Source organism: Anopheles funestus, chromosome 3RL (assembly GCF_943734845.2).
Source record: "Anopheles funestus chromosome 3RL, idAnoFuneDA-416_04, whole genome shotgun sequence".
In the NCBI taxonomy this organism is placed as follows: domain Eukaryota; kingdom Metazoa; phylum Arthropoda; class Insecta; order Diptera; family Culicidae; genus Anopheles; species Anopheles funestus.
Genome location: NC_064599.1, coordinates 25,669,880 through 25,695,641, shown reverse-complemented (window position 1 = coordinate 25,695,641; position 25,762 = coordinate 25,669,880). Strand labels below are relative to the sequence as shown.

Sequence of the window (25,762 nt, the reverse complement as noted above, 5' to 3'; positions counted from 1 at the left end):
TACAACGTTTCAAATCACTATCTTACTCTTACTCACTTTGCACATCTCTAGTGCAAACCCCACCTGGACCGTCCCCCCGTAGCAAGGACTGACTATCCGGCTACGTGGTAAAAATGAGTCTAGTAAGCCAGAAATGGTCGGCGTGATCTTAGTGGTCGCTAAGAACATAAAAGAAAATACTTAAAAAATTCTAAATTTTCTGGATCGCTCACATATATGCTTGAAAAATGCCAACTATGGAACACATGATCGATAGTGTGAGTAAGTAGGATGAAAAGTAACGCATTGTTCGACTCTTTATTTTCACAAATTTTCCCCATGATCATCCGACAAAAAATCTCCAGAATCGATTTTTCGACACCAAAGAGAGTATATCCACTACGTAGAGCAAAAACAAGCTCATTTTATTACAGTATATGTACGCCCAACAAGGCACCCAAGGGACATGGTGTTGGATCTGCCAAAAAAAAAAGATTCGTGCACTTCCTTCATTCATTGTTTGTTTGTGTGTCATTTTGCATTCTTCGCTGCATTCTTGAGTGGAATAGCCACAGCTGAGGGCCAATCTCGGGATATCTGGGGACAGCTTCGCGGGGCGTAGTTTGGAGATCCCTGCTTTACTGTATTCGAATGCGTAAACAAATCGGACAAGTAGGAGAAATACTAACACTAAACATTTATGGCATGATTTTTTTGCAATTTTAGTTGTCTTCATATAGTTATGGTACCCGCTCTATAACCTCTTAATAAGATGCTTTCTTCTTATTTCAAATTATGAAACATCAATACCCCTCGAACGCCTCAAAACATCCGACAGAGGACGGGCACAACATTTCTTCAGCATTCGAACGTTCTTATGTTTGTTTTGTCCCTTTTGTTTGACTTGTTTGTGCCATAAATTAAATTATGGCTCGCTATCTCGCTAACGTCACAAAGGTACCCTCCGGCGATGAGCTCACGATGTGCCGGACTAGACGCGGATCACAATCAGAAATGCAGCATGATGTGGTTTTTTGGTTAAAACGTTCGCAAAGCAAAAAGAAGACCAAATGAAACATTCTCTGCGCGTAGACAGGTTATCTTGTGTGGATGACTTTTGGTTTGTCGCTTGTTATATTTGCCAAAGGCGAATATTTATGTTTCATTTGTAGTTCCATTCCTTAGCCTTAACGTTCCCTCAAACAAAACAAAACAAAAACAGCATCAATAGCAGACTGTCTGTGTCAGTGTGCGGGATTATGTGCCTGGGGGAGGGATGTAATAAAGGACTTTTTTGTTGCTAATCAACACACACACACAGAACGTCAAAAAGCCAAAATTTGCATTAGATCGTGAAATACCTTTGCGTCTCAATCGTCTTGCGGAAACTGCTGCCAGCAGTGTTTAAGCCGGATATTTGTCATAAATTAAGCAACTGGCAAATGCTTGTTCCAGGAAATGCAAACGATACAGTTATGTGCCGAAATAATATGACGCACACCGTTGGCAGCTGATTTAATTGGTGATATGGCATATGTTTCCAGCGCGTTACATTTGGCATTGGTTCAAGTTTTCGTACTTTGTCGTTCGTTTGTCGCATCAAAAATATGACCGGTGTGCAAGATTTGTCTCTCTATCTTCACATTTCGTTTGCCAACGAAATATTCTAATGAGATTAGAATAAAATTATCACTTTTGAAAAAAATTGTTTTAAAATTTAATAATTAACAAATATCGCAACAAGCAACTTGTTATAAATTACATTTTCTTTCTCCATATTTGTTAAAATATATTGTTTCAAAATTTAATAATTGACAAAGATCGCAACAAGCAACTTGTTTTAAATTACATTTTCTTTCCAAATATTTTTTTTTCGTTTGCAAAATATTAAACCATCGCCCCTAAAAGCCACCCCAAACGCCAGCGTGCATTGCACTCAGCAGTGTTAGCGCCAACGCAAAAACCTTCTTGCGCACCGTTACGCTAGAGGCGGCACCTTCTGGAATTCGCACGTCAAATGGTGCCAAATGCCACGCGCACACACGCGACACTCAATGCGTCGAGGGAAACAAACCAAAAAAAAATCGCCCATCGATCACTAACGATCAATGTTCGGTTTCAGCGTTTTATTTCATTTGCAAAAAAAAAAAAACAGGATCTAGCCAAATGGTGCTGACATGAAAAAAACAAGAACCCATATCACCACTCTTGTGACTGTTGGCCCAAGAGGGAGGTGGAGCAGCATGACGGCGTTCCGAATGTTGGTCAAAAACGTGATTACGTACCCAGTGCGCGGTCGATGCGCAAGTGCCACGCTTCGTCAGGCGAGAAAACACATTCGTCATGCGTGTTTTTTTTTTCGCTTCGTTTTACTTCGTTTCGTACAATCGCGAATATTGGGTAGAAAATGAATGCTGTTTTTTCCCCCCTGAATGGAAAAGGGGAAGAGGTAGGTGAGGAAATGCGTGTGTAAATGATATTTTAATTACGATCAAATGGTGGTGATTTTAATCGATACAAACTGTAAATGTTAAACGATCGTATGACGATTAAAAAACGAATATTAACGAATTGAAACGGGTAATTAAAATTTGTATTGAATTTAATTTCCTAATAAATACGAAAACTGCTTAACTACGTGCAGCACCAGTTACTGCAGTTTGTCATTGTGTGCTAATACGTTCTTGATGAGTCAATTATCATCGTACGAGTCACTCACGTGACCACGATCGCGTTGGACTTCCTTTTGCAAAATAACTTGTGCAATCGATCCTCCGACGGTTGATCGATCGCCTCGAGTCAGCAACAATTTAGTGCGCGCTAGAAACACAACAACATTTATGCGTTGACGCGTTCACCATACTGCCCCACCAGGGATTGCAGTTTGTGGAGTCACTTTTTCTCCCTACCTTAAGTCCCCTTTACGGTGCCCTTTCCACGTCCGTCGACAAACGTGATGGATAGATTGAGCTTTATTGCTGTTTCATTGATTTTAATCGATGCCGGTACGTCTATACACGTCGGTTCGGAGTGTAATTTCTTCCCTCCTCCTTTTTTTCATTTTCAACAAACCAAACAAACGAGAACTCAATGAACATACAAGCAAAAAGCGTTAACGCAGAGTGACACTATCTTTGGCAGCATTTTTGTTTTTTTTTTCTCTTCTCCTTTCAAATGTGTTCCGGTTAAAACAATTTACAGTCAATTGGTCGTCACTAACAGATCAATTGATCGATGCGCGTGACCAATTGACAGAAACATTCCCCCTCCAGACAAACGGTGGGGGAGGAGGGAGGGGGAGAAGCTTGGTATGGCGTTGAAGTGGCAAGTGATCGCCCGAAGACATGCATCTTGTGACGATTATACAATTTGTTCCATTAGCAGAGACTGTACGTTACGATCAAAACAAAGCCCAAACCAAAACCTTGAAGTTTTGTGGGGAAATCGACGAATGTTGTGCTGTTTGGATGGCGCTTGACCTTGCGCAATAATTCCATTTCAAGGTGTTAGTGAATTTTTACGCAGCGAAACTGACCATCCTTAAATTGTTTGTTTTCGTGTTTTGTGCGAACATTATGGCAGGAAGTATAAATTACGGTTATGGTCTTTAGGGGATGCATTAGATTGGATTAAATTGGGAAAAGTGGAAAAGTGTTCCTAAAATCTCCGAACGATTGTTGCAAAACCTAATACCAGGAGATCGCAGCCACAAATTCTGTCACAATCGTTGGAGATTTTAATGCCCGGTAAGCGATGAACTACTACAACTTCACGATAGATCACGAAATGACACGAAAGTACGAATCCAATTTGCATTAAATGGTTTTTTGTTCTGCAACAATGTTGCTAAATGGTTCACTTCCGAATCAATTTGCAATTGTTCGCATGTGAAATATTGTACCTCCTCCCCCCACCCAAGGCACGTGCATCATCGCCGTGAATCAGTTGACTCAACTAGATCTCACTAAAAACTGTCCGACCGCCAGACGACACACAATGAAGTTGTTTGACATCTGCAATCACTCAATGCTAAAATATTCCGTCAACGCACGTGTTTGCTTTGTGCCGTGATGATTTCACAGTTCCGAAAATTCAAACAAACCAGAATAAACAATACGCTAAAAGATACCGGAGATACACAATGTGTGGATGGTAAAAAGGCGTTAAAAGCTTTGGTGATTAAAGCTGCACCAACTAGGAATAGCAAAAGAGGGAGCGGTTTTTCGTTTTGCTTCCGCTTATTTTCTAGTTCTAGTCTGTTTGTCGGATAAGGCAGAGGAGCTAGTTTTTTGTTATGTTTTTATCGTGAAATATATGCGATAAAAATGTCTTCTTTTCTGTACAAGTGTATGTTTTCTCTCGTGTGTTTGAGGTTGTACAATCCAACATTCAACATGTGTCACTTGTCGTTTTATGCATTGAAAAGCGCATCGAATTGCAGCTGATGGCCGGCTCCATCGTAAGTCACCATGACGAGAGAATTGACGGTCACGGACGACGTTTTGGTGGCGATAATATTGTCATTCAACCCGATTTTGTGTCGGTCCCAAACTGCGGACTGGTGCACATGGTGTGTGACCGATAAACCGGCACGGTACTGAGGGACCTTAGCTGCGACCAGTGAGCTTGATTGATAAGTGATGGGAAGGAGTAAAAGTTGGTTGTTTACTGGAAGAAATTTTTCCCCCAAAAATTTTTGTTCGTGAAGTAGATAAATAATGCTGCCGAAGGGGGTATAGGAGGGCAAATTTTGTTTGATTTGGTCTAATGGTTTGGACTTTATTTTCCAGAATTATTATTTCCACACCCAAAAAATCAGTTAATAATTTGAGGGAAATATGAGTTTCTGGAAAATAAAGTCACTTTTTCCACTTTTTCTTTCACTGGAATCTAATTTTAAATATCTAAGTTAAACTCCATAAACTTTTCAACTCATCCACAATACCGAGCCAGACCATGATTACTGAATGTCCAGCGATGTGACCAATCATTCCGTCCATCCATCAGCCCCATTATGAGTTATCACGTGCGTTACTATGCATTCCCTTTTGCACCCGTACCAAATTCCACGACCCACCCCCCAAAACCCTTTTTTCACCCTCGACCCTGCTCGTAGCACAAACCTTCTTATCACTGTTGTGGCTGCAATGATGTGTGGAGCCAACGATAAAATGCACTTGTTCAATTCCCGCCCTTTCCCAGCGAGACATCCACATACCGTTCCCGGTCTCAGGTGCTAACCTCCCCGTAAGGTGTATGTGACCGTTTTCCATCCGGTTCGTATTTCCACAGTCATCACACACACACACACTCGCGCGATGGAGTGGACTGGAGCACGTGATGGTGGCGCCCGTTTGATGCTTAATTTATGCGGTATGTGACATTTCCACTTAGTGTCCATTTCGTTGCGAGTCGCAAAGCCGTTTAGCTTCGGCTGCTGGGTGGCCTTTTCATCTCGCGCGAATACTTTTCGTACGTCAGCGCCGGGAGGAATGGCCGCGAGGGATGCATTTGATTACACGCTTCATTTGCGGTGGAGTTTTTCCACTCACTTTTGGTATGGCACACTAATCATTTTATGATGAAATTTTAATTTGTAATTGTTGTAATGTGAGGTTTTTGGAAGTTTGGTCTGTTGGAAGGTGACGAGTTGAAGTACGTTGAAGGGATTACTTTTAATTCACTATTGACTAATCACATGTCGTAACTCTCAAAAGATTCATGAATCCTCAAAGATTAATTAATTTTTTTTAATGATTTATGAATCATCAAATATTCGGATGGAATTTGATACCTGGTCCTGTTGTTGTTTCCCACTTCTGACTCACTTCTGATCACTTCTGGCTGTCTCGAATCTGTGAGGATTCCTGAATCTTTGAGGAATCATGAATATTTGAAGATTCATGAATCTTCGGAATAGCGATTCAGAATTATTCATTCAGTACGAATATTCATCCAGATTCATGAATCTGAATCAGATTTATCCAACACTACTATTGAGTATCAAAAATCTTCCTTTTTTACTATAGAAGCGAGGTTTTATTGTTATCATTATAGCAGTATCTTGCCACTTGTAGCTCGTATCGATTAGGAAAGGCCATCGGCGGTAATTGATAATCGCGTGATAAACCTTAAAGTTCTATCAATCAATTTACTGCGTTCAACCCATTTCTCAGCAATGACTAATATTCATCTCGTACGTTTGCAATAAAATCTACCCATCCTAGGCTACACACACAAAACAGTGTGTGACTTATGGCCGCCACCTTAAGTGAGTAAAAACATAAAAAAAACTACACATGATCGCTTGCGTGTGACGTTAGGCCACGATAAAAAAGAGCGCGGCAATTTATAATTTATTATGAAGCATCACGCCTGATGATGGGCTTAAACATTAACAGTAAAAAAACCGGCACTTTTCTCAGTTGAGTGTCCAGTTTGTAGTTCAAGGTGTTGGATGCCGAGATCAAGGATGCTGAGGCGCAATTTGAACGCCCCGCCGGTTAGAATGGTGACCATTCTATTGCGCTCGCGCGAACAAATAATAAATGAAACTTAATCAAACCGTACCGAACGATTCTGTCCAAAACCGGCTTTAGCTCGTTCGATCTACCGTACGCGAGAGTGTCGCGATCACTATCTCATGCTCCATATCACAGTGGAAAGGAGTCTCATCGCCATCTCATATCTCGTTACGGGCCCCTCCCTGCGTTTTGGGTTTTCGGAAAGCCGCCCCGTTTAAGGGCTGCAAATTCCTTGGCACCCGGCGGTGACGTAATATGGCCCGGGGTTTGGGTCATATGTGTGCACACGAAATTAATTGAGGCAAATTAATGTCTCGCCCCGGTGGTGGCCGATCGGGTTCGGGCGTTTTTGCCACTGACTGTTGACTTAAGGGTGCCGATGACGGCCTGCGACTGTCGTTTAGCAAAATTGCTGCACAAATTGTGTTGTTTTGTTGGTGTGCCAAGATCAGGGCGGTCTGTTTGATGAAGCTGTTTGTTTTGTTTATACGTGCTTTTAAACAAAAACAATGCCCAAAGATAAGTTTTCCATATTAGCTTTTGTTTTCTTAATTAATTTTGTGCTTGTTTTAGTCAAACATTAGTGACAAATATTTGACACGGAAAACATTGTTGTTTATTACCAATTTTTTCCTTCTTTTTCTTCTATTATATACATTTTCGTAATGTCACTACACGGATAAAATTTTCTTTGCTTTACCTATTTTATTCATCAGGCAGTTGACCAAAATAAAGTTAAGAAAAATAAAGTTTTAAAAAAAAATATTTTGCCTAAATAGTATGTAAGGTATTTTCTTCACGATTTTACACAACAAGACTGGCACCAAATTCCGTTAGGCATCAAATACCAACGAAAGCATGGCTGACTATCACGTTGATGTATCCGCAAGGCGCAAGGGAAGAAACTCCGCGGCGAAAATGGCGAATATCCATTTTGTTCTGTTTTGATGTCTCGTAACCATGTGGAGTAGCGTTCGATTTTCACACCATTGGTCTTGGGATCGAATCTCAATAACTGATAAGATATTAAGAGATTGAACAATCTTTCTATGTTGTCTAATTCCTTGTAGAGTCGTATTCTATACATTTGCGTTATAAAAAATAATTCCATTTTCACAGTTTCTCAGGCAAGCTGGGATCAACCTGCGCCGATGTGGAATCATGATCAAACAAACTCCTAAGTTTTTAGCAATTACTTTTAAGAAAAAATGTCTAGAACTCAAAGTCCAATGTTGAACATTGAATTCATAGCCCAAGCATTAAATTCCGATTTCATACTATCAAACAGATATGTAAACTCTCTAAAGCAGAGCAACTATTCTACGTACCCGTGATAACATTTTATGGTTCGTTTTAGTCCGTTACGCCTTTTAGATCCACTTGATCCATCCTGTTTTATGACACTATTCCGGGATGATACGTCTAAAATAAGCTGCGAACCGGAGAAAACGCTTTTTATTGGGCTCAAAATACAAATCTTAAAACACTCCGGCCGACACCTGATCTCAGCGGTACGAGCGTAGGTAGACACGTTCGCCAGTGTTGCTGTATCTGCGAAGATCTAGAACCGATCAATCATTCCTAACCTTATCGGTTACGAACCTTTCCGTGTTCGTGCCATTTGTCTTCTTCCTTCCCCCGATCCATCCAGCCGAGTCACTTGATTTCTGATATCGTCCGATAACCGGTTCGGAACACAGGACGGTAGCAAAGCGTCATCAGTCAGACGATAGGGCATTTTGGCTTCAAAGTGGACGCTTTATCACTCGCCACATGTTTGCTACCTGCTCTTGAGGGTTGTTGTTTTTAGCGCAGAAAAAAAGGGGGCATTGTGCTTGGACGAAAATATCGATATCTCCGGTAAAAATTGTTGTAGATTTTTTTTAGTGATTTGATGTTAGAGTCACGTGCCAGGATTGTTACACAGCATACACGATAACAGATGGAGAGATGTAATTTCTAAAAGCATGTTTTGTTGCTTGTTAAACAAAACGGAAGTTGTTATTTATACATTATCTTTTTGGTCGATTTTTCTAATCAAAAGCATTTGGTTTTGCAAACATCTTAAGCGGATTGGAAAACATTTTTTTATGTATATTTTTATCCACACAAAACGATACACTTCATCGTCGTGGTTTAAAAAAAACACAAATAAAACTGGGATAACATTCCTTTTCCCTATCCTCGCCCCGTGTACGGAGCAGTTAAACCCCGGTTGGTAATTTAATTTATTTCGTAATCCTCTACCCAGCACCTTACAGCAAAGTGTACGCAAATATCTACAAATTGATTACGACTTCCCTTGTGTGTGGTGGAACGATTGTGGATGGAGCGGGAAGGTACTTGATTTTCCACGAGATTGTCTCCTCTATCGTCCTCTGTCACTGGCACTGGGAGTTAAATTTTACGCTCGACAAACAGGCCGACTTACACACAGATGGAGAGACACCAGTGCCGAGCACTTTAAACATGGTGCTGAATAAACAGTAAATACCAGAAGCACGTTTTACGTTCGATTGGTTGGCGTTATCGGGGTTTTTGCTTTCGGCTGGTGCTGGGTGGAGCCCCATCCACCGAGGACATAATAATGTTCAATTGTCATACGGATGAGGCGCACCATTGCAGACAGCACAACAATGAATGTTTGTCAAAAAAACACAAAGAAAAAAAACGTTGTGACAGAGGGACGACAATAAATGAAATCAATCATACTTCAATTGATACGTTTTGATGCAATATTGTGTTGGGCGATCTCGAACGATTGTATTTACTACGAATCCCGCAAAACGGTCACTTCTCACTTCTCACTTCTCACCTCGTGTAACGTTACACGGTGAGCTGAACCTTTTATCGCGAAACAGTGTTTTTTTTATGAACAACAGGAAGACAAGATCTATAACGCTCAAGGACAGTAGAGTATCTTATTTCCGGTGGGAAATAAATCACCCCTATTTGGCAACTAATCCTGTTTGTGGATTAGTGTGGAGTTAATGATAGTGGAAAACACAAATAAAGCTGTCAAACTAATTCACGTGTTGGTGGGTTGATCGGTGACGTTATCTTAATTCACAATAAATTTTAGCGATAGTGACTTTTGTTTGCTTTCTAGATGGAGAACCAATCCTTTTTTTTGCGCTTTTGGGAAATTACTAATTAGATTTTGTGTAATGTGAGAGAATCAAAAATAAAAGCAAGCGTCAACCTGTTGATTCACAATACTATTCCGGAAAAAAGGTACCGAACGAAACGGTTTCTTTATCAGCCAAGCCCCGAAAGATATGTTTCTGGAAAGATAATCGAGCCACGGTATGGTGTGGGACAAAACCGTGTGCCGCGTATGTGTATACGATGAGCTGATAGCAAAACAAGGGTTGCAGTGGATGGGTTTGATCGTGAGACAAACAGCCAAATACACACTGTTCTGGCCGATTTCTTGCGTAATGCGTAAGAAGCGTGGCACGAGCGTTAGGTATCTCGCCTATATCAGCCGACAAAGATCAGTTCCGTCGCGTTGCGGTCGAGGGCGTTGTGCAAAACCCTTGCGACCAGACCGGGTCAGTCAGTAGCAGCAACGTGCTGGCACGAGATCGTACTGTTTTCCGTGGTTGTGCGCGTGCGCCATTTCCTTGTTTTTTTTGGAGGCGAATTTTTCATCTTCTGTGAGCTGCATTTATTGGAGAAATAGTGTGATTTTACCAGAAAAAAAGTGTTTGAAGTGAATCTTGGTGTAGGATTTATTTAATATCTTTTTTTTATTATTATTTTACATTTTAGCTTAAGTGACAGTGAAACTATAATTAAACAATTTTTCGTTGCAAGTGTGGTGTGATTAGTGAAATAGAGTTATTGAAATACAGCTCTTCTTCGTGGTTGGGTGGAATCAGACGTTCAGTGTAACGCATCGTGACGCGTAACGCATCACCATGAGCCGACGGGACAATAATGTGCGGAAATTGTCCTTCCTAGGATTTCACACCAAGGAGGTAAGTTACAGTTGCTACATGTCTAATGTCTTGCGCTAAGATTAGATTCGGGGGAAAAAATCATCGAAAAAAAAGTTGTTGCTATGTGCTGATGTAACTTTCACCGAACCAAGATACGAGTTTTCAGCTTTGATAATACACAACCTTCGGTTTGGACAGGTTTGCCAAAAGTGGTTCCCCTTATCGAGACGGAGCGATAAAAGGATTCGCAAAAATTTTACTGCACATCAATTATGTGATAAGAAATCATTTGTGGCTGCTTTCCTTTTCTGCAACTGCAAAAAATCGGCACAGTTTTGGAACTTTAATTCGTTGTGAATATTACCTGTTGGATTGCCCATTTTTAGTAAAAATTAGATTACGCAGCAAAACATTTATGATGCACTTAACCTTCATCAGTTCCAAAAAAAGCGTTACTATTTAGACACACCATATAATAGGTGCGTTATCTTTCATCTTCTACATTTAGCTCACGCTCGGGAACCATCATTGCCTTGCCTTGAAACGAACGAGATACTCATTTGTCAGCATGGTTTTTTTCTCTATCTTAACAGCAATGTTGATAATGGGAGGGTGCAATAAAAAGTAATGTGCTACGTAAGCGAAAGCTAGATGCGATTATGTATCTCCCAGCAGTCACTAGAGCACTAGCGATAAGGAAAACGTCATTTTCATTAGGCGTTAGCCTAATGTCAGAAGTGTTTAGTTTGATTGATTGTGGCTTTAAAAGCATGCTGAACCGGGGACTCTTTAGAGCCGGATTGTTTTAGCACTTGAGATGTGAATTATTCGGTAGCAAGTTGTGTGGGAGTTTTGTTTTTTGAGTTGTTTTTGAAATATTTTTAGACATTTTATCTCGGTACTAGTAAAGGGGAAATGTGCACTAAGAATGTCAAAAATTAGGAGACTTTAGATTTTTTTTCAAAGTAAAATTTTCTATTATAAATATGGAGAAATTTTCTCTTATTAGGGAGCATTACTATGGGGAAATAAAAATATTTAAGGCTACTAAAAAATTCTTCAAATTTAGTTTTAAGTGGAAAATGAAATATTTGGGCTATAAGTTCTTCATTTATCGGAATAAAGTTTTATTGAGTTTTGACAGATTTTCCGGAAACATCAAATATTCGAGAAATCACAATTAAAAAAGTCGATTTTACATTAAGTCTTGGTTGTTAAATTAAATGCCTTAACACCAAGAATAAATGTGTAATCGTATTGATTTAATGCTTATACAAAACATTCTTCTTGATTGCCTTGTGCAAGCATAAAAGTTTATGGCCACAGCTTAATCTTAATAACGAATTGAATAATTTAATAACTACTCAATCAAACGGTCGACAAATGATTAGGTGTGATTTACAAAACACAATTTCAAAATTAATCAAACCGTTTTCTTTCCTTTCCATTTCCTAACTGATAAGATGCCCGGGTGCGAGTAAACTTAGACACCAATATGTACAATTGCTTGGTAAAGCATCACAAATTAAGAGAAAATAAAAAAAATGCTCCAGATCAAATAGAAAAAAAAGCAATATTACACCACAAAAGTCTGCGTGCGTATGGGTGGCACCGTTCCTCAGTGATGTGGAATGCACCTTTATCGATTGATTTTTTACTTTGTGGCCCGTTTTGCCGGCATACGTCAGGTGCCGCGACGCGGAAATCGATCTCGAAAGCGTACAATGCATACCACGACCTGATGCTCGCCGGACGGCCGTTGCCTTCCAAGAGGGTGGGGTTTTTACCTTCCGTGACTTACGCGTGATGCGGAGGCCTGTGTAGCTACATATAGCAATACAGGGTGGTTCATGCGTTTTGCCTTTGAATATGCTTCGCGCGAGCGAATCATCTTCGGAATAATGATGAATGTGCGATGTACCAGGGGTACATTATAACTTCATCGTATATGCATGAATATTGGGAGTACGATTAGTATTAATATAACCAAGTACTGTGCTACACCATGTTGTCGCATGGGTGAGTCAACTAATTGAAGCATGAAGGGGGTCGACCATCGAGGGTTATTCGTCACCGTACACCTACGCGTAACGAGACAACGGACGCTCCCACGTGCGATTGTCGCTTGTTGGAGGCTTGTTGGGTTTTGAAAACCATTACCGTAGAGCCTGGTCGGACCTGATGGCTTCTTGCCGGCATCCGTACACGTCAGTACTCGATGGCTGCAGGACGGGAACGCAACCGTCCAACGATAAGTGTAATTGGATACGAGTGTTGGTGTGCAAGTTGTATTGCGAAGTTTAGCAACAACATTAAATAAACATGCAAAAAAACACTTAAAAATAGCAATTCGATTAACGTTCAAGTGAGATTGGTTTTAAAGAAAAACGCCTTAAAAATGAGTAAAATTATTCCAATTTTAAAATTCAAAGCAAAAGGATTTCTGGTATGTAGCAATTGGGGAAAAGGGAAAAATTGCATCGCTTTAAGTATTCTAAAATGGTTTTTTTTTTAAATTTGATAAAAATATTGTTGCTTTATGCAAATCAGGATAAAAGATTAGGCGCCTCCATTCATCAAATGGCTCATAATGGCTTTCAAAAAAGGATATTTTTAACCTCACTTTAGTTTATTATTTTAAGCACCCTTTTTCTAAATCGTCTTGCTAAGGTGTGTAGCACTGATAACTATTTTTTTTTTTGCACTTGACCTTGGAACATAAGCTATCGATCCATTCCAGTGCATTAGGGCCGGGAGCCTGACCCTCAAGGGTGAGTTCGCTTGAGTCGCGTAGTTATAGCGCATCAAAAATGCATTCTTTTCCGGTTTCCGATGTATGTGTCTTCGGAAAAAAAGATAAACAGTTTGCTAAAACAGACACAGGGCAAACAAAACACGAAGAACTTGTATCGTTTAATTGTTTACCGAAAGGCAACGGCAACATTCTGAGCCTTTGTAAAGCATCCTGTGCATTCTAACGCCATAGACGGGAGTTGTGTTTGAACAACCTTGAAGTATCACGACACGCATTTAAAGATAGATACAGTTTGAAGTTGTTTACACAAATAAAAAAAACTCAACTTTCCACTCCTGTTTCTAGAAAGGTGGACAATTTTAGCAAACTTCTCTATATTTGCCCATCCCAAAAATAGAACTGTTCCTTCTAGCCAGAAAGTTCCAGAGTTTCTTAATTGATGGCACTCGACCCTGTTCCCATCGCATGTATATAGAGAGCTGCTTTGTGTGTACTGTTCTGATCGACACACGCTTCACTTTCGTACCCCGGTGCTAAACGAAACGTCACAGCAACTAAACGATCAAACGCTAACAAACGATTGCTTTGTTTTTCCGTTGTTTTCTCGTTACCTTTTTTACGTTCGGTTTTTTTTTTTGTTGTTTTACTATCACCTTGCCACCCTTTCAAATGCTCGATCGCCTCCATGGTGTGTAATCGCCTAGGCTGGCAAAAAAAAATCGTTGCTCAATTAGCGAAATTAACATTTCGTGATGCATCCGATCGGTGGTCACGTGTATTTCGGCACTGTGCTACAGATCGCTTACGTTCGGATCGGATCGCTCAAAAACCGTTGACATCCTTATGTGAAGCGATCGATCACTTCAGTTTCATTGCTGCCGCGGGCCAGTTCGGTAGAACACGGGTGAATGTATAGAGTGGGTAGCTTTTAGAAGAGTGTCTTAAAGTGAAGAATTATCCTCTCGTGAGGTCGTGGTGTGTGGTGTTATCGGTGAAAAAAAAAAAATGAACCGTTTGATAGCGATTGCTGCCGCCGATGGTTCATTCCGAAGATCTTTATCCTGGAGCGAACGAGAGAAGTACTATATGATTGTAAGTTATTAAAACAGCTTTAAGCTGCAGGTGATTTATTTTCCAGGTGGGGAAAAACACACTTTCAACGTTCTAGGTCACTTTCGGTGGTTTGCATTTATGAGGCTGCCCGATGCATCCAATTATAGACCATCGGGTTTTTGCTCCTTTTCGCCCGCCATATGAGCTATTCATCTGGTAAATCTCATTTATGCAACTGTTATGACCGGATTTCATGCGGTACAGAAGCAACCATCCAACGACCATTAGCACTCGGCGCTTGCCTGACGAGGGATAAAGCTTTTATGCTTGGGCACTTTATTGTGCTCGTCGTTTCGTCCAGACGAAAGATGACCTAGACCGTGCGGTGCGACACTAAACTTCAAGCATCCGTCGAATGAATGCCGAACTCTGGAGGCTGGTGACATAGTGGCGAACGGTTTTTATGACAAACGCACCATACGGTCGGGTGAAATGAAATCCAACTCATCTCACATCTCCGTGTGAGAACGGTGAAGAAGTGAACAATACAGTAACCTGCCAAGGCTAGGATCCATAGTTCTAGCGGCTGCCGTTGGCAATGATTGATGGATTGTTTCAATAAACGTGAAGCACGCGGTTGACGGAGAGTAATGCTGTGTTCTGTGCGCTTTGTGACGAGTAATGGAAGTTGCTTGTTCCAACGCAACAATGCAGAGGATATGAATAAACGAGTGGAGAATATTAGAGATCCACTATCTAGGATGAGAGCACGCAAATGAAGACATATTGCTATCGAGAGTGGATTTATGGTTATTTTGTTTATTTCGTTGACAAGAGTTTAATATTTTGCTTCATAAAAGAATGTTATATTAATGTAGTTTTCTACATATTTTTGTTATGTGAAAATTTATTACAGCCTAATAACAAATATTACCCAAAGTTTTCCCAAAAAAATAATTCCGAGAAAATCTAACAATAAGGTCAGACAATAAAGCAATCAGAGCACAACAAAACTGATAATACAATCAGCACAGTCAATAACAAAAAAAAACGTTGGCGAAAACACGACCTTACCCTTACAAAAAGAAGCAAACAAAAAAACAGGAAAACACAACCGGAAAAAGGTTCATTTCAACTTGACATGAAAAAACAGAAGCAAAAAACAAAACATAAAAATCCAATATCAGCTGTGCGCGTCGTGTATGTGAAGAGCTTTTCCCACTGAGAGCGTGTGTGAGCGAGCGAGGAAAACTAATTGCAGAAAACAACTTGACCCACACCCCGGTATGCTCCCGCTGTGAGCAATCGAGCTCACGGTGTACGCTCACTTTCCCTTTTTCCCCTCCCCCCACCAGCATGGTACGGCATGCTGGTGTACTGTGCCTTCCCTGACCATCGCCACTGGTTGTGCTATTGCCCCAGTTAGTGTGTAAGAATTTTCCTCCCTTTTTCCGAGAGAGAGAGAGAGAGAAAACACCACCCGGTTGGATAGATAAACATTGAACTTCGGAGAGTGCCCGTGAAAAACAAAGCACCCAAATGAGGGGGTAGGTGGATCTGCCTGGAAGGGAGCATGGCGGAAAGGTTGGATTATTGGCAAATGTTTCCAAAACGCGCACTCGTTCCATGTTCGTGACATTCGTGAATGAGTTTTCCGAGTGGTATGAATATTAGAAATATTGCTCTCAGAATGCTCTCACACCATTTCGCTCATTGATGAGAAGATGAGCCTTTTGTGGGTGAGGTGAGATTTATCTCACGTTAAGATTCACTTTCTTTGAACAGGCTACTTGCTCTTGACATGAGTTTTGTGGAGTAATAGAGGGAAAGTAAATTTTTGAAATTTATTGTAAAGCATTTTTTAGTAAAACATTCATCAAGCTCTCGACAAACGATCGTAACTCACTGTTAAAATAAACCCTTGCTTGCGATCTCGCTCTCCCTCTCTCTTTCACTCGCGCTCAATTTACAATCGAAACGAATATCCTCGTGGTCTGTCGAGTGTTTCCTCTCGCAGCGGGCTAAAGGTAAAGTATTCCTTCGTTCAGTACTTCTTTGCTACAACGAAGCCACACAGGGGCAGCCGGCACAGTATGTGGCGGTAAAGTTGACAAAACAGTAGCGCCCAACTCTCACGCCTACCGCTACCGTCCGGGGGAGAGTAATCGGCGAGAGCACTCGAGGAAATCTGGAGAGTTTCCCCGATAAATAGATTTCCTCCCCAGAAGCGAAGATGTGGGTCGCGCTAGTGGGTTCGCAAGCTCAGATGTGGCTGGAACCTTGACGGGAAAACATCTGCAACCATTCGCCCCAAAAAGCCCAGGCACGCGTTGAGCCCTTTTTTTTGTTGCTTCTCTTTATCCAGTTTGGAGCAGTTTGCTCCACTGCTATTCGGAAGGTGTGATTGTGAAAATATCGTGTGCTTTAAGAAACATTATAACGAGCTGCAAAATGATTGTCGTGGAACGAGATTGTGTTTAGTGACATTCGAGAACGAAACGCTATTCTGCCTATTTCTCTATTCTCGGCGTTCGAGTGATTGTGGTTTTTTTGCAAGAAACCCCCCCGTAATATCCCACTTACATATAATCTACTTATGCTTTACGATACACTTAAAGAAGTAAAGTGGAAACCTTACTGTACTGGAGTGGAAAACATTGCGTATTGTAAAGGGAAAATCGATGCAACAATGTTTCCCTTAAAAGTGCTCCCAGTTTAAAGTCAAATCTGTTCCACGCTTACCTGGTGACCTCGAGTGTGTTCCGTAGCTTATATTGGTGAAAGAAAAAAAAAACAGGATCCAAACTGAAAAGTGCACGTGAGCGAACGAAGAAGGAAAAGAAATCACAATCACAGAAAAGATTGGTAGCGTAAAAGAGCAAGAAGTGAGATGAAGTGAGCGAGCGATTCGTAACAAACAAAATATTAGCAAACAGTTCTATTTTCGATTTGTGGCCCACTAAATGGGTGGTTTTTTGCCGCGTATGTTACTATAGTCGTGACGCCGATTTGTGATTTATTCGTAGCCTACGCAAAAAGTAATGCAACGTCGACCCTTTGCTCGATCGATCGTCACAAACACGTTTCAGGGTCGTTAATTGAATAGCAAAATGAAAACGATCACTATTTCTATGGAGTTTATAGAGTTTGTTTTTTCTCATTTGCGTTCCTCTCTTTTGAAGCATTGAATTAATACTGTTTATAGCGAGAAAAGTGAGATTTCGTGCTTTGTTGGATTATTTATTGTTTTGTTTATGCAATCTTCAAAGCCACCGTTTTGGTATGTGCCGCATGCCTGTCTTCACACTGATCGGGCAAATTGGATTTTAAGAGCTGCCAGCAAACGCTTCTTAATCACCAAACCACTGCCCAGGTCAAAGGGTCATCGATTTTGGGTTTTGTTGAAGCGTGTGAAAACCATCGACCGTTGGCAAGGGCGGTATAGAGGGTCAAGGGCATCATGGGACATGAAAACTGGCAAATTTATGTTCATGTTTATGCAAATGGTTGTTTTGACCTGGACAAGGAGTTGGAGTTTGGTTCAAGTTTACGAACTTCCGTTGCAAAGAGTGAACCAAAAAACAGAGCCTCGCGTGTCTGGTGGTTATGATGGCCGTAACTGGTTTTAATTTATGTTTGTTTCGTGTTTTTTGGTAATTGGTATGCAAAGAGGGTTGCTTGTTTATTTGGAATTCTTTTTCCTAAGTTGAATCAAATGAGATTTGTTTTCGATCAAACTTACTTCAAACTTTAGTTCGTCTTTAGTTTCATCCACTTTTTTTTAAAGTAATACAATTTTCTTCTTTAAAATCAGGATAATACTTTTTAAAAGCATTCAATAACCTTCAATAAGATTAACCTTTTTCCCGACGATTGCATGTCGCCATCGTGTCGATATCGGCTATTTGTCTATTACCACATTTACACATTTGTATCTTTCCTTCGACATCGATCGACCACAGGAGACAACTTTATCATGTAACAGTTGTTCGTCTAATGTGGCAAAAGTAGCCAAACTCATTTCACAACGTCCCTTACTATTCCGTCGCGATAGCTTCGACAGGCAGAAAGATTTTCCATTTTGCGAAATCGAGTTATCGCCATGCAAAACGCTTCGGCCGCGTGAACCACCATGGAAGGACTTCATTATAATAAAATAAATATGCTAATGAGAGGCGTCGCGACCGTGTTAGATATCGTGACTCGTTGCGTTTGATGAAGGCGTAGGACAATTTGCGCGATCGTATCGATTCACTGACGCAGACCGATTTGGCCCCGTTCTCGTTTTATGGCTCATTAGTTTGTGCTGTGTTGTTTTTTTTTCGTATCCACATCACCGTAGAGTGCGTTTAATAGTGATTTTCCTTTATTTGTCTCCCGTTTTAACGAAAGGTTTTAACGATTAAGTGCTGATCGCTATTTTTTTTGTGAACCAAGTGCAGATAGAAAAATGCGTCGCAGAAAAAAATAAACACACTGGTGTACCGGTTTTTCGCTCGGTAGTGATTATTGTTTCCCAAACGAACTGGCATCTTTTCTGGAGTGCGTTGCTAGACAGTCGGCACGGTACTTCAATCGAACCGATCAAGCATCAATGAACAATTATCAAACTTGATGGTGAAATCACGGTGGGAACAATTTAATCCCGACCACTTGGGTTACTGTTGGAAGTTTTGCTTCATATACAAGCGCACTGATAGTGCTTGCGAGTGAGTGCGTACCATATTGATAAAGTAATTAGAAGTGTTGTGCTTGCGTCTGCCGAGGAAGTATCCACTTCAGTTCAGTGGTGAAGTATTAAAATTGCATCATTATAGAGGTTGTATGGAACAGCGTTAGGAGATGTGGTGAGTGGTGAGTAATAAAAGACTCTTGAGTGCTGCTCTTACGATTAGTGTGTTAGGAAGATTTTACTGAATAGTCAAATTTATTTAACGGTTTTATTATTCCATTCTTATGTTTGATTATATTTGAGCTCATTCTGTTTTTCTTTATAAACGATTTTTTTTAAATAATGTAATAAATTTATTTAATGATTCTTGTAAAAATAATAATAAGTTTCACTTTCATTGTACTCATATTTTCAAACGAAAAATAAAAGAATTTATTACGGTTACAATCGCTGTAGAGCTTCTTCCGTCAAGTACTGGGCGCCTCCATTGTTGGTTTTTGATTTTTGTTTCTTCTTTTTGACTTATTTTTGCCACGTTACCGGATAGTCAATACTTGCTACGAGGAGACGGTCCAGATGGGATTTAATGCCCGTCCTGTCGTGTGGAACCGGCACCGTTTATCACATACCCAGCCTCCGCTGATGAAGCCACTGGGCGCCTCCATTGTTGGTTTTTGATTTTTGTTTCTTCTTTTTGACTTATTTTTGCCACGTTGCCGGATAGTCAATACTTGCTACGAGGAGACGATTCGGATGGGATTTAATGCCCGTCCTGTCGTGTTGAACCGGCACAGTTTATCACATACCCAGCCTCCGCTGATGAAGCCACTGGGCGCCTCCATTCTTTGTTTTTGATTTTTGTTTCTTCTTTTTGATTTATTTTTGCCACGTTGCCGGATAGTCAATACTTGCTACGAGGAGACGATTCAGATGGGATTTGATGCCCGTCCTGTCGTGTCAAACCGGCACCGTTTATCACATACCGAAGCACCACTGAAGAAGCCACTAGGCGTCTTTATTCTCAATATCATGAAATTATTCCGATTTTCCTATTAAACGCACTTTATTGGCTTACATTGCTGCCTAACTTTTATCACACCTCCGGCACCTTGCTGGCCGGTTGCTAGCAATATATTTTTAGATGGCTTCACCGCTCACGGCACAATAATGAGCTCAAAATGATTGTTGTTATGCTGGTTGAAGCATCTATTCAAACCGGTTAGCACCTTTCCCGTGCCACGCTTCATCCACTGACAAAGCGAAACCATTGCATTAGTTTGACGGAACATACTTTTATTCGCCCACGATTTACGTTTCCTCCCTCTGCCCGGAAGAGGTTAATCGAGAATCGCCTTGATTTACGCGCGTACTTACGACGTACCTGAAATAGAGTTCCGAGAAGATAGCGAACTGTAAAAGTTAGTGGCGCTTTCGATTTGAGATGACGTTAGTTACCTTTTTTTTCGTGCAATGCGTACTAGTTTGCTGGCTACCTACACGTGCTCATCCCGTGGGCGAAATGGAAAGAGATTATTCGTGAGGGAACAATTTTGCGTTACGAAACACTCGATGCGCACTATTACCGAGTAGCGGTTCGACTGGTTACGGTAAATGAAAGCAAAAGCATTTCATGGCAGGTGGTAGGTACACGGTTCATTAGGTAGTACAGTATGCACCTGGTTTTAAGTAGTGCATTTTGAAGGTTCCTCCCAATTGAGGGACGTTAGAATTATCTCAGAATATTTATAAATTGAAACATTTCTTACACAAATTATTAAAATATTCCTAGCTAGAGAATGAACTGTTTGTACATTTTTACAGATAAATAAATTATTGCAAAACAATAGTAGAATCAACCCAACGTGTCTACCATTAGAACACTCCCTGGGTTGTTTAGTAATGCTACGATTGAATGTCACTGTCACGGTTCTCGGCAGCGACATTTTGGCAGTGAATTCGAACGCTAGTTTAATGGTTTATTTTTAAACCCTGCAACTCTTGTGCCGAAATCGGTGCCATTATGGCCGATGCCGATGCATGGAATCGTTTGTCACTAAACCTCCTCACTCCATCCCCACCGTTTTGGGGCGAGGGGGCGAAAAACCACGGTTACGATGTTTGATGGTTCAAGTTTTCTTCCATGTTCCAAAGAATGACTGGCTGATGACGTTCGATAAAACAAGATCGCGTGACTTGGGGCAACTACGCTTTAACAGCGCTACGGTCGCTGATTGTTGCCGTGCTTGTTGTTACCGTTTGTTAAACTTTCCGGCTAATCGTGCTGGTATTATACGTTTTCGATTCACGGTAAAGATTATTTCAATCCAACGTGATACACTGGGCAACAAGTTGTGACTTTCAGGTGAAGAATTGATTTTGATATTTTATTGTAATTATTTGCAGTACGTTTTAAATAATAATAACTTTTAAGTCTTAAAGGCACTTTGATTTAATTGAAAATTAAATATAATTTTTTTTTAAATTAAATATAAATTGTTTCCCTTCACAGACCAGCAACGATGACCCGAACGAGGTACATCTGGATGATGAAATTGAGCGCGTCTTCGGTACGACAGCCGAAAAGGAACGTTTCGAACTGAACCGCCTGCAGGACGAAGTCATCCTGGACAACTCGCCGCTCAAGTACGACGAAGCGCCACGCGTCCCGGACAGCGCGGACCGCCAAATGCTTCAGGACACCACCTCGAGTGCCAGCAACACGAGCAACAAACCGACCAGTGCGCACAGCAATGAAAGCCGCAAACCGGTATCATCACCGCCGACCACCACCCCGACCAGCCCGATCTCGTTCTCGTCCAAGAGCGAGACGACGGAGACGAAACCGTCGACGGCCAACAACACAACGCTAGCGGACAACACGTCGAACGATTTCAGCGAAACCGTACACGATGAGCCGGTGGTCGATCAGGGCACGGTACAGGGCGAACAGTGGGTAAGTATTGGGCCACCATAATAATACCTTCCCGGTAGGAGAGCCACATTTCATCACCTTTCGGACGGGGTTATTTTGTCTCGGGCTTCTTTCCTGGTAGGATACGAGCGCTAGGCGAAATGTGCACTTTGACAAGGACAACAGCAAGGGAACTCCGATCGAGGGCCTACCGATAGAGGACACCAACGAAGAGCGCCGGCGACGTACGGAGTAAGTAGCGGGAAGGGGATGGGTTCCATGTTTAGAGATTTATCTGCCGGAGCTAATTCTAAAGAAGAAGGCTTGTCAAGCTGACAGGCCGCTCTTGAACAGGATGCGACGCATTCTTACATTTCTCGGATTTCTGCTTCAGCGGGTGGGCAAGAGTGCCAATGATGTTTTTGCCACAATAGAGCACTCAAGATAACCTCTTTGAGGACCGCTTGTGTGTTGTAGAAAATTCTTTTTTTCCTTTTCTTGGGGATATACTCATAATGGGTGATGTAGAACACTTTTTTCTTACAACTAGTTGAAAGCCTTAGTTTTTTAACGTAAGGATAAAAAAGATATCAGAAACACATTAATATAAAACACATGGTTGAAAGCCCATCTCACAACTCGTTTTTACCCATTTCGTCTCATTTCGTCGACAATCGAATTGCGTTTAATGGTAAAAAAGGAAACTACTGCAAAGCAAACCCGTCCGTAGTAAAAGGTTAGTGAAGGAGCTTTTTGAATTTGAAGTTAATGTTCCTTCATTGCTTTTATATACCATAATGTAATATGTTTGCATGTCTGTAAGTTCTGTTAAGTTGCAGTTTTATTACCATTAAAAATGTAAAAGAAAATATCTTGATAACACTTCTTTTTATATGCCATATTTAAAAAGAATACAAACTATCGTTCACTTATTTCTAATTTTGTTTTTATAAATAAAAAATATCCAACGCTTCTACCGTATGCACCCTTGGCAGCATGATAATGGCCCGTTTCCCATTGATTGTCGTTCAATATCCGGTCGTTCGAATGCAACCCCGAACGGAAATGGGAATCGGTGCAATTTGTCTTCGTTTTTCGCTAATAAAACAAAAACCATTCGCTGATTTCCAATCTTATCGTTTTTCGTTTGGAAAAAAAAACACACACAGACGCCACCATCCGCACAAATCGCGGAAATTCTCACTGCAGGAGTATCACCCGGAATGGAGAAGACAGAGCGGTACCGAGGGTGGTCCTACCGGGCGCCGAATCTCGGTACAGCCGGAAGATGCTACGCTGCAGGAAGCCGACATCGACGAACTGACGTCGCATCGGTCGGACGATCCGCGGGCACTGCGCCGTCACAAGGTGAGCGCCCAGTCCGGATCGTCCCTGGTGAACATCAACCGGAAGGATGCTCCGCAGCTGCAGCATCTGCTGCCATCTAGCAAGTACAAGAAAATGTACGACCACAGCCCGCACGAGGTGTTCGTCCAGCTGGACGAGCTGACGGGCAGTGGGGAGGAGCGGGAATGGAAGGAAACGGCCCGTTGGATCAAGTACGAGGAGGACGTGGAGGAGGGTGCGGATCGGTGGGGCCGACCGCACGTTGCTTCCCTGTCGTTCCACTCGCTGCTGAATCTGCGCCGCTGTCTCGAGACGGGTGTCGTGCTGATGGATCTGGAGGAGAAGGATCTGCCCTCGGTTGCTTATCGGGTTGTTGAGCAGGTAAGGCTTGTAGTGGGTTTTCCAGTCACCACCCTTAACAGAGGATGTTCTCACCACCATGTAGATGGTCATCGACGAGCTGATCCATGAGGATGATAAGGCGGTCATCATGCGGGCCCTGCTGCTGCGCCATCGGCACGTCAACGAAAGCTCGCACGGTGGTTTCTCGTTCGCTCCCAAGCGGAAGTACAGCAGCTACACGAGTCTTCAGGTGAGTGGTCTTATCGAATGGCTGCCAATGTGTATGGGGATGGGGGAACTGTCTGGGAACACTGTCTTCAAACGTACCAATGTACACAGACACACACTTTCCCATTTACGACACGGTAGCGTTATATTAGTACACCCAACTCTCATCACTAATTAACTTCGGTCGCTTCATAACCTCCATCCATTTTTGGTGGGACCAGGTCCGGATGGTCGGAAATGTTATGGACACCCGCCCCGAGTAAAACAAATTATTTATTCAGAAGGTAGAACAACATTCGCGGGTGATTGATTGAGGTCGTCCTTGAAGCATTATGGAGACTCGAAAAAAAAGGACACTCGAAACGCGATTAAGTTGATTTGTATCGTGCGCTAGTTAGGGGTTAGTATTTTGATAAGAAATGTCCTCTCTGGTTCACCCCTCCCTCCGGACCTGGTAGTGGATATCGATCGTTCGCTCATTCACCACAACACATTCACCATTTATTATCTTGCGTTATTCGATACGTTTTTCTTTATTTATTTATTTACTTTTAGAACCTAGCATTTCGTATGTATGATCGTAGCATGGAACACTTGGTGTTTATCGGCAACACTGACACTAACACAAACACTAGCCAATTGGTAATCAATCGAGCGGCCTCCGTTGCTCGTTTTATCTCGCTGTAAATATATACACGTCTCGCATTAACATTTGGTCGATGAGGCCACCCCTCGGCGGGGGGTGATGTGTACATGTTAAAATGGGTGTGGAAAAATGGCCGATTTGCACCTCCTCCCCCATTTGCTAACCCTTAAACGTTTAAGTGGTGTTGGTGGTCGAATTTTTTTAAATCAATGATAAACTTGCCTTAGTTGAAGTTGTTATTATATTCGTCGAATTAATTATGTTAATACCGCTGGATGGAAATTTATTTTCTCACCCACTCGGAAAGGTTAGCAAATGGCCGATATGATGTGTGAATGGCCGATATCAATGGTGTGCTTGGCTTTGTGTGTATGACAAGCGAATGTCCTCATCATGTTCCCCCGGAGCATATGAGACCTGTGGATACCTGGACTGCTGATGTGTGTGTGTGTACATATTGATTAATTTTTTGTTGTCATTTCTCGCTCAGCTTCATCTATCTTCGTGTAGTTCCGTATAACCCATCTGCCATTTATCGTAGCCAAAACAAAAATGCACACAGAACACAGTAAGACACACAGCTCATCTACATGGGATGGGGAATGGGGGAGTTATCCATCCCTCAAGTCCATCTCCCAGAAAGACACCCGTGTTTTGCAGTAGTGAGCAGAACCGATTTAGCTATTCATCGGATTCGATCCACCGAAAAATGGGTCGCTTGCTTTCAACCGATGTGTTTGTTTCGATTTCGTTTTTCTCCTACCTGAACATATCCATCCATCCACATACTGCCTACTGCCTGTTCCGGGGGGTTTTCCCGCGCTCTGGCCTAACCGCGTGTTGCGCCTTTACGCGCGTGTCATCGACCGTCGGCCAGTCGCTGTCGATGCGCGCCGAGGACGGTGGAAATGGTGAGGTGATCGTAGGCGTTAGGCGCTTGAATTCCTTCGTAAGCCCTACACAAAGCTACACGCTCAGTCCACCCTCGCTCCATCCGAACTCGGTGTACGGCCAGAGCCCGAATCTTTCCTCCCGCAACCAACCGTCCGGTGGGCAACCGCACGCCCCATCCCAGCACCCGGCAAAGGATCGTCATCAGCGGCACACATCGAACCATGGCAGGTGTAGACGGTCCGGCAGCCAGGACAGCAGCAGTACGGCAACGGCGGCGGCAGCGTCCTCCGCCGCGGCAGCAGCTTCCGCCGCAGCAGCACCGGTGACGCTAACCACGGTCACCTGTGCCGTTGGTATGCGACGAAATAACTCACCTTTATCGCTGACAGTTGTAAATCAATTAATATATCGAAACTGATTTAAGCAACAACTTCTTCCACCGGCAGTGTTCTTCCTTTTTTTCCAAA

The 25,762-nt window shown here is 42.0% G+C and overlaps 1 protein-coding gene and 1 long non-coding RNA gene across 13 annotated transcripts in view; one reads left to right on the top strand and one right to left on the bottom strand.

Moving 5' to 3' along the window:
• LOC125770415 (anion exchange protein 2) overlaps window positions 1-25,762 on the top strand; it is a 33,906-nt gene that overhangs the window by 3,011 nt on the left and 5,133 nt on the right. Inside the window, exons 1-8 of one of the 12 annotated variants that reach the window (XM_049439957.1) lie at window positions 8,506-10,162; window positions 10,278-10,486; window positions 21,437-21,880; window positions 21,981-22,090; window positions 22,539-22,574; window positions 23,008-23,566; window positions 23,631-23,777; window positions 25,279-25,686. In XM_049439957.1, the coding sequence (XP_049295914.1) occupies window positions 10,427-10,486; window positions 21,437-21,880; window positions 21,981-22,090; window positions 22,539-22,574; window positions 23,008-23,566; window positions 23,631-23,777; window positions 25,279-25,686 (1,764 nt within the window). In that variant the 5' untranslated portion in view covers window positions 8,506-10,162; window positions 10,278-10,426. Of the gene's footprint in view, window positions 1-8,505; window positions 10,163-10,277; window positions 10,487-12,642; window positions 12,894-13,092; window positions 14,295-16,216; window positions 16,654-18,647; window positions 19,110-21,436; window positions 21,881-21,980; window positions 22,091-22,538; window positions 22,575-23,007; window positions 23,567-23,630; window positions 23,778-25,278; window positions 25,687-25,762 lie in introns of those variants that run through there. The other 11 variants (XM_049439964.1, XM_049439963.1, XM_049439965.1 and 8 more) reach the window with 11 other exon arrangements.
• LOC125770541 (uncharacterized) lies at window positions 19,972-21,321 on the bottom strand. Its single transcript, XR_007419211.1, has 2 exons — window positions 20,383-21,321; window positions 19,972-20,308 (listed from the first exon to the last, which is right to left on the bottom strand). It is a non-coding gene; the product is annotated as an uncharacterized LOC125770541 (long non-coding RNA).